The sequence below is a fragment of the Takifugu flavidus genome, chromosome 21 (assembly GCF_003711565.1).
Source record: "Takifugu flavidus isolate HTHZ2018 chromosome 21, ASM371156v2, whole genome shotgun sequence".
Lineage (NCBI taxonomy): Eukaryota > Metazoa > Chordata > Actinopteri > Tetraodontiformes > Tetraodontidae > Takifugu > Takifugu flavidus.
Genome location: NC_079540.1, coordinates 5,026,328 through 5,035,005, shown reverse-complemented (window position 1 = coordinate 5,035,005; position 8,678 = coordinate 5,026,328). Strand labels below are relative to the sequence as shown.

General features: G+C 48.5%; 1 protein-coding gene across 1 annotated transcript; it reads left to right on the top strand.

Annotated features, from left to right (window-relative positions):
- The first annotated feature begins 1,514 nt into the window (after nucleotides 1–1,514).
- On the top strand, nucleotides 1,515–2,837 carry LOC130518707 (macrophage mannose receptor 1-like). Its single transcript, XM_057021526.1, has 3 exons — nucleotides 1,515–1,551; nucleotides 1,593–2,013; nucleotides 2,136–2,837. Exons 1-3 carry the CDS (start codon nucleotides 1,515–1,517, stop codon nucleotides 2,674–2,676), a joined length of 999 nt encoding a protein of 332 aa, XP_056877506.1. The 3' UTR covers nucleotides 2,677–2,837.
- Nucleotides 2,838–8,678: the final 5,841 nt, after the last annotated feature.

Here is an 8,678-nt window from a genome sequence, read left to right as displayed (position 1 = left end):
GTGAAATGTTCCAGTGCATTAGTGTTAAAACTGCCACGTTTAACCCATTTAGCGCAGCTGAATGGAAACAACTCTCGCTCTCCTGACAGCAGATCAGAAAACTGCATTTTGTGGCATAATATTTCGCCATTTAGCTTTAACTAAGCAAATAAATCGGGATCAGAACTGTCCTGGAAGGAAAACCTGGAAGGACAGCGGGGAACCATCGTCTTAGGAGGAAATGTGATCAGAAAAATACCTGATGATGTCGCTCGTGCACAGGTTTGGTGGAATCGAATGGTAGAAAGACACCAGCTGAACTGGGATGGGTTTAATAGAGATAATTAAAGCATTTCCACATGGAAATACGATGGGAACTCAAGAGATCGGGCCTGAACAGCTGTGTAGCCTCAAGAAATCCACTTATTGGGGAAGCTCATCAGGAAAAAATGGCATCCAGATTGATCCTACTCCAGCCTGAGGTTGCTGCGGTTACTCAGCTCCAGATCCAGATTGATACCTGAAGACACTGAACGACCAGATTATTTTTTCTTCCTTGATGGCTCGGACACATTCCAAGAGTGGTTCAGGGAGCAGGAGATATCGCTTTCATACCTAGAGTATTGGCCACCACAGAGTCCAGACCTTAACCCATAATACAAGATCCGGGTGACAAATGAATGCAACGCTGGGCGGAAATAAATCTGGTGACATTGCAGAATCTTATGGGAACGCTGCCGCAGCGAAGGCCTCCGTAATCAAAGCAAAAGTCGGTCCAACCAAATATGAGAGTGGGTGACCTTTTTTTCGTTGGCCAAGACAGAGAATAGATATACACTTATCATGCTTTCAGGTCTATTACTTTGATACTTTTACTTAGCCGCTCTAAGTTTTCATGACGTGTCGACCGTAAAATAATGACATCATCAGCCATAACGGCCGTTTTGTCTGGGAACGAGCTCTGTCTGGAAAATGAAGGCTGAGTGATGATCCAGTCTGGCTGGAACTGTTTCTAACTGCCCTCACGTCCCCATTACAGCTTAAATCAACTCATCAAGCGGGGCTGTTTATGAAACTGTCGCTTTGCCTGGGGACTTTAAAGCTTCAGCCTCTGCACGGGGAGTTTTCAGCACTTCTACGCTCAGGCAAAGAGGTGAAGGAGTGGGTTCTTTCTCAAGCGTCATGGCAGTCGAGAGCGAGACGCGAGCGAGGCCTTTTTTTGGTGTTTGTATGGGCAGAGGTCACATTTCTGAGTGACCGGCGGACTTAGAGGTCACACGGTCAATTGCAACACATCGATTTGAATGTTTTACATCCTTTCGATGAAGTGAGGAGCAAACGAAGGACCACGGATTTGCATAATCACTTATAAAAAACGTGTGTGTGTGTGAGGGGTGTGTGTGGGAGGGGTGTGTCTATAAAAGTATGGATTGGCAGGAGCTGGACTCTGTGAAGGAAGAAAAGATTCAAAATTTGGGACTTTGGTCGTCTAAATAGAAGAACTTGGCCTACGTGGGTTGGTTATTTTTTCAAGGATGGCGAAGGCGCTGCTCTTGGCCCTCAGTCTCTCAGGTCAGAGTTTCAATCCCTCAGTTCCAGGAAGTGACCCGTGTGTCTAATTTCCTTTGTCCCTCTAGGTCTGACCTTCAGGTCTGCAGGTGTTGTCAGAAAGTACCACTACGTGGACACGGCGCTCTCCTGGGAAGACGCTCGGACCCACTGCAAAGCGAAGTTCGCCAACCTCGCCACCGTGACGAAACAAGAGGACGCCGACGGGCTGCTGCAGGCGCTGCCGAGCACGGGGAGCTACGCGTGGATCGGCCTTCACGACGACCTGACCAAGTTGTCGTGGAGCATGACAAACGTCTCCTTCAACAACCACAGGAATTACAGCAACTGGGAGATGGAGAAGATCGACAACATCAGCTCCAGGGACAGATGCATCCTGATGAAGACCAGCGGGACCTGGCAGGACCGGTCGTGTGAGGAAGAGCAACTTTTAGTCTGTTATGACGGTAGGAGTGGGATTGAGTAAAATATGGGTTCGAAATGAGCCAAAAAAGCGGTAATTGGTGTAAAAAGTAATTGGTGATTTCCTTTATAAAGAAAAAATAAAGATTGTTGCCTCCAAAAGTTGCCAGTTCTTCCATTCACAGCTCATCCCTTTCTCTTCCAGAGGAGAGCCCCAACACCTACGTATTTGTGAATAAATCCATGAACTGGAGAGACGCTAAAACCTTCTGCCGGGCCCATCACACCGACCTGGCGTTCGTGCGGAACAGCTCGGAGAACGGGCGCATCGCCGCGCTGCTGCCGGCGGACGCCTGGATCGGCCTCTTCAGGGTCAGCTGGAAAAAATGGTCGGACCAGGAACGCGTCTCCTTCACCGACTGGGGCGAGGGGCAGCCCGACAGCAAGGCAAACGCGTCGTGCGGGGCGGCGGACGCGGCCACGGCGACGTGGTGGGACGACGACTGCAGCTTGAAGCGACCGTTTGTCTGCTACACCATCCAAAAAACGCAGAAGGCGAGAGTGAAGTTGAAGTTCCTGTCTGAGGCCGACCTGATGGACCCTGCGGTCCATCAGCAGCTTTTGGAGCAGGTACAGATACAAAATAGGCCTCCTAAGATAAAATGGTGTCACGCGTCAACGGGGCGTTTGGGTTGGGAGACTAAGTGCTCCTTTAAATGTGGCTGATGGCTCTCGTCTTCAACATTTTGCTGACAGCTACATGGGAAACTGGCCAAAATCTTATCAGAGTTTAAAATCCAGTGGACGGAGACAGACGGAGAAATCTTTCACAAGGAAAAGGAAACGGGACAAAGGTGGAGTATTTTCTCTGGCATTGGACTGCAAAGGTTGTAAGTGAAGCCAATATTGTGGATTTATCACCCCAAAAAAGGCATTTTAAGAGATTCATCTTAAATCGTCCGGGGTCGTGTGTTTGTACTGTAGCTCATGCTAACAGCTGCTAGTTTAATGGCGTGCACAAGCGCTGCATAGACCTCTCTATTCTCTAAGAAATTCAGTTATTATGGCTTTTATATGTGGTGTTTGTTCTCCTGTTTTAGCATCGTGGATACGAGCGATCCTTGTGAAGAACACTTCTACCAGTAAAACAGTAAAAAAATAAAGAAATGTAGGTATAAAACCTGAATATTTTGGGGGAATTGCTTAAAAAAAGAATAGAATGTCTCTGGGATGGTCATAATTTCTGAAGTGTGTAATTTTTACTTTAGGACAAAAAAATAAAACTTTACACAGCAGAAAAAAATGTGCTTTTCAGCTGTTAAGTACTTGAAAAAAGAAAACAAAAGTTGGTTACTCCTGCAGTCTCAACACACCCTCAGTAACTAAACATCTATGTTCTACATCTATGATGACGGAGTCTATTTGCAGATGACTAACTTCAATTCATAGACGCTAAACAAGCCACAGGCTAACTGTTGCTAACCGGCGCCCAGGCTAATGGATCTGCATCAGTTTAAGTCATTCTGATACAGTATTTTCCTTATTAAGACAGATGTTAAGATAGATTTTAATCCTCCATCCTAGAAAGCTGCTAATAAATCCAGATTTTTCCTACAACCACCAAAAGATGAGACGTTCCGATCAGGAGCTTGTTTGTGCTGTTTGCGCTTTATGCTGCTATTCTGTGCCCTTTCCAAAAACAATGTCCCACCACATCCTGATGATGCTGTACGTCACCGGTCTCCATGGTGACCCATCTGGACCACCAATATGAGGCCTCGCGCTGGCAGTCACATGACACCCCACGGTAATCCCCTTGTGTCGAAATGTGATTTCCTGCTAATTATAATTCCACATGTTGAACTCTTGAGGACAGTCGGCAGCTTATGTTTCTCATTATGGGCTGTGTGTGTTTGGGGGGGGCATCTAAGTCTGAGCCCTTCTCCACCTGCTGCCGCGCCCTTGGGCGCCCACGCTTGTGCTCAGCCGGAGGAGTGAAGGAGGAGTCGGTGGGATGATAACTCATCCGTGCTATCAGCCGGTGCGGCAGCAGCGCTGGCAGCCCCCCTAAATGGGTTCCCCTGGTCCCCCACGGCAAGATGGCGCAGCGCTGATAAAGCACAGCCGCGGGCTTTAGCTCTCCACTTTACACCGTTACTAAATCACAGTTTGTCCGCTTCACGCCAGACTGGGGAGGGGGGGGGCGACTGGAGGCAGAAGACTTGGACGCACCTGGAAGAGCTTTTTCGAAGGTTAAGGCAAGATTTTAAGGTAGACTTTCGGAATTGGGTTTAGGACTGGGTTGAGGTAAGGGTGAGGGTGAGGGTGAGGGTACGGAGCTGGGAGATGAATCTTGGTGGCACAAAGGGAGAAACACGAGTGTGTGTGTGTGCTTGCACCACAATTTACAGTCCACTAGTAAAATGAGGGCAGTTTGGACTGGTCCTCATCACTTCAAGGGACCGTTTGAGAGTTAAGACCTGGTTTTAAGGTGGAGGATGCGTTAAGGTTAGGGTAAGGGGCCAGCTGCGATTAGCTCAGCAGGGACGTGGTTGGACACTGCAGACGCTGTAGAACAGAACCGGGGCGAACAGATAATGTTAGAACTACCTGTACCAATAATCTGCAGATTAAAGGTTCATTTGATCGACTGAAGTGGCCCCAGCTGTTGAAACGGATCCACCCGCTCTCTCCTACAATAAGCAAGTGTTTAATGGGACAAGTGGTGAAATTCTGTTGACACCAGCTCGATCACCATTAAACATGAGCTGTTCTTCAGTGCCCCGAACCCTCTCTGTGTCATTTCTGAGCTGTAATGTGTGTTTAATGACAGTGTTTAATCGCCATTCAGGCCGGTTTTCGTCAGGTCTAATCATTACTATTGAGGATGATTAGGGCCGTAATTAAATATTGGCCGAGCACACGTGCTCCTTAATGAGTCTGGCAGAAGGTGCAGCTCACAGAGTAAGTTTGTAAACAGTGAGGGAAAAGTGCAGCTCAAAGGCATAAATCAAGTGCACCCTTGGCTTCTTCTCACATGCGTCTCCCTTCCTATTCTGGCACCAGCGGGTTTGTAAGTTAGCAACAGGCTGCAGCATCCTCGTGTTTCCTGGTTTTCAGGCTGACAGCAGCAGTAACTGAGCATGGGGGGGGGGGGGGTGGTATGTATTTAAGCACTAATCTTTCATCTCCGCTTCCTGGTTCAACACTGGGGGGAGTTTGAGGGGAATGGGTAGAGGTTGGGGGCCGTTTTTAGTAAGTTTCGGCCATTTTTGCGACGGGAAACACAAGGAATTCTGACTGTTAGGTCGCCTTTTATTGTGCGTTAGGTCAACGTTGTTGCTGCTGTGTCGTTTTCAGGCATGTTTGGGATGGACAAGGGACTTTGGGGCTGTTTGAAGTGGTCTTGAAATCCTTTACATACTGAAAAAAGCTTTATCGGACACTTTCATCAGAAGGAGAATTAAGATCGTCAGCAGTTTGTGCGAGAGCAGCTCTCCTGCGGTGCCTCCCTCTCCAAGCGGAGCCTCGTTTCTCTCACGTCCTTGACAACTTGGCTGGGTCAGCCACATGAAACACCTCCAGCACAGAAGCCTCACCTGCCCCTCTGCCTCCCTCAGATCCTTTCAGAAACTTGTAGGTTGTCGGAGGGGGAAAGGTCTGTGTGCGCGCTCCCGCTGCTCACAAAGCCTTTGCCCTGAATAAGTCATGACCTCAGCTGGAGTTTGGGAGCTGTTACCTGTTTTGACGCCCGCTGCCAAACACAGACACAGTCCACAGCCTCAATGCATAAGCAGCGACCTCTGAACGCCCTTCATCAGTGCTCAGACGTTTGATATTCCAGCGCACGTGTCGACCAGATGACCACCTCCAACCAGAAGCAGCAGGAAAACACCAATAAAGCCTTCTGAAAATATTCCGAGAGTGAAGTTTGTGAGTTTTGTTGGTAATTGCTGAGTTACTGGCAATAATACAAAACCCCTGTGGGTAAAGTGGTAATGGTTTGTACTCCTGAGCGGGGGAAAAAAATTATACATGCTGCACATTAACATGATGGATAAGACTTCCACATCAACATGCCTTCCCCACTGGCTGTGCTATTATTGCAATGCTAATGAAGGGAACGCTCGACGAACTGCGGGATCATTACAGTGTGTGGGAAGAGGTTAGAGCACCGATTCCCTGGGAGGAGGCGGTAATGGCGTTTCGATGTATCCCAAAGATGCAGTTGGAAAAAATGGCAGCACATTCATGCAAAGAGAGGTGTTATTTTGGCTCTGCTCTGTCGCAGGGAGGAAGAACGCGTCTCCGTCGCCAATATTGAAGACACAAACAGTAATTGTTGCAGCCTGGAGCCAAAACAGGGCTTAGATGGGACAAGTGTGTGACTCTGTGTTTGTTTTTCTGCCTATCAGAGGTCCTAAGCGAGGATATGACACATGCTGCCGAGTCTGACCTTAAGATTCTCCACGTTACTACTATATTTTTCAGTTTCCGTGTGTGTGTGTGTGTGTGTGTGTGTGTGTGTGTGTGTGTGTGCATGTGTTGAGAGAAGTCAAGTTTATGGAAACATTTCATTCATCAGAAGTCCAGAATCAAATTACAAACTGTGTTTAGACCCTGCGCTGAACAGAAACAACCGAAATTTGCACGAAAGTCACACACACACACGCACACACACACACACAGATCTGTTCTAAAGTGTTCTGTCAGCACCAGTTCCGCAGTTATCCATCAAAGCGTCTCCTCCCTATCGTCTCCCTCCCTTTTACCTTTCTCACCATCTCTTTGAAAACCTTCGTGAAATGGGAAGCTGCTCTGGAGCCGGATGCATGGGAATATAATCCATTATGTAATCAGACGACAGGAAATACTCTCATATCGTCCATATTTAATCTCAGCATCTTCTGACATATTATGACATCAGGCCTCCACTCAAAAGTGGAATAATATAGTTTACCAAGTGTGGTATTCCTGAAATTCCCTAGATCTTCCTAACAAAACTCTTGTGTTTTCAACAGAATATTAACGCTCATTTACCCTGTTAGCCCAGGTTAGCCCCTGTTAGCGCAGAAGCTAATCCAGGGCCTTTTTCCGATTAAAGCTTCCTAATATTCAGAAGGAGGATGAAGATGAATCTGCCGTGTGCATAGACGGGCTCATCCTGTCACATTCATCCTGTCACATTCATCCTGTCACATTGATCCTGTCACATTCATCCTCTGAGGTACCAGACGCTTTTGCACCCTCAGCACTGGGCACCTGCACACGTCCTTGCAGCTGAGAAGAAAGGCGCTGGCATCAAGAGCGCCGCCCTCTCCCACTTCCTGCTGCTCGTGCACACCTTCTAACATCCCCGTCTCCTCCCCCCTCGTGAGGACATCCCCTCTACCGGATGCCAACACTGGAAATCACTTAAGGAAATAACCTGCTGCTGCCTCCACGCTAGTCTTTGCGGCCACTGCGCCATCGAGCAACCTGCGTGACTTTGGCACAGACGACCAAAACATTCACCTGAGAATATACAGCACCATCCTTTAAACGCCGCCGCCACCAAGGGACAGATGGAACTTTGTGTTCTGGACTTAAAGCTTGAACATGATTGTCTCAGTTCAGACAAGTGGTGCTAAAATTGAACATTTCCATGGTTTGCTTTTGGATTTTGAAACAGTTCTCAGGGAAAACTTTTCCATTTTGCACGTCTGCCAAGACACAAAGGCACTAAAAATCCACCAAATTGATGCTGAAATTGACAGTTTTGGCAGCAGCAGTCCACCAAAGAAGGCTCCCAAATGAATAGATATGGGATTATTCCACATTCGGTTAGAAAAACAGATAAAAAAACACGTGTACCCGTTTATGTGCACTCAATCTGTTGCTGATTCTGACCGCCTGCTGAGTGTTTGTGCGTTTTCCGAACGTCATCTGCTTGAGGTTTAATTAATTGCTGCCTCCACGGTGTCGGAGATGGTTGCGATTCCTCTCCTGTGGGGTGTTTAGTGCCTGCGTTTGCAGCATGGCTGAAGGAGGGGCGCAGAAAAAAGGAAAAGGCTTCAGTCACGTGACCTCGCCTTGGACTCCCCTGATCTCTGAGCTCGCAAGGTCGAGCGGGCACCTAGTCGCGATTAAAAACCGATCTGATGACGGCAGCAGCTTTTTAGGAGCTCTGTTGTGGCACGTGTGCACGGCAGCAGGGCCAACGTGCACGCACGTGCGCCTGACATTGCTGAAGGAGCGCAGCAGAGTGGACCGGGTTCAGTTTGGCATCCGAGCGGCTTCGGGAGGGTTGAGGCTGAGGCCTCGCACTCTGGACATTTTTCTTCCCTTTCTCCATTTTCCTGCCTCCTTCCTGTGAGCGGGCCTCTCCGGGACGAGCTGAGAGCAATGTCCCCCCCACCCTCCGCCCCCTCGTCTGCCCTCCAACTTCCATTAGAACACATGAAGCCACCAAACCTGCCCCCCTCCGTCTTCATTTGAACGACTCAACCATAAATATCCTTCAAACCAACACGCACAGGGGGAAGTTACAGTGTAATTAAAACATTCCCCGGGCAGTTTTGGGCTGGGGGGGGGGGGTTCGGAAACGAGTGGATGCGCAGAACGAGTGAGCGATAACGCCACTTCAAAGCTGCAGCAGACCAGCTCGTTCCCCTGCAGCCTCAGATGGATTAAGGCCACTTCAGGCCTATTTGGACCCCATCAGCTATTCCATCATAAAACAGTTCTTC

Excerpts from the sequence above, each read along its gene's own strand:
- LOC130518707 (XM_057021526.1), top strand. The coding sequence starts at position 1,515 with ATGGCGAAGGCGCTGCTCTTGGCCCTCAGTCTCTCAG. Across the intron at positions 1,552-1,592 it reads CTTGGCCCTCAGTCTCTCAG|GTCTAATTTCCTTTGTCCCT; the intron begins GTCAGAGTTTCA and ends AGTGACCCGTGT. Across the intron at positions 2,014-2,135 it reads GGTAGGAGTGGGATTGAGTA|CTCATCCCTTTCTCTTCCAG; the intron begins AAATATGGGTTC and ends TTCCATTCACAG.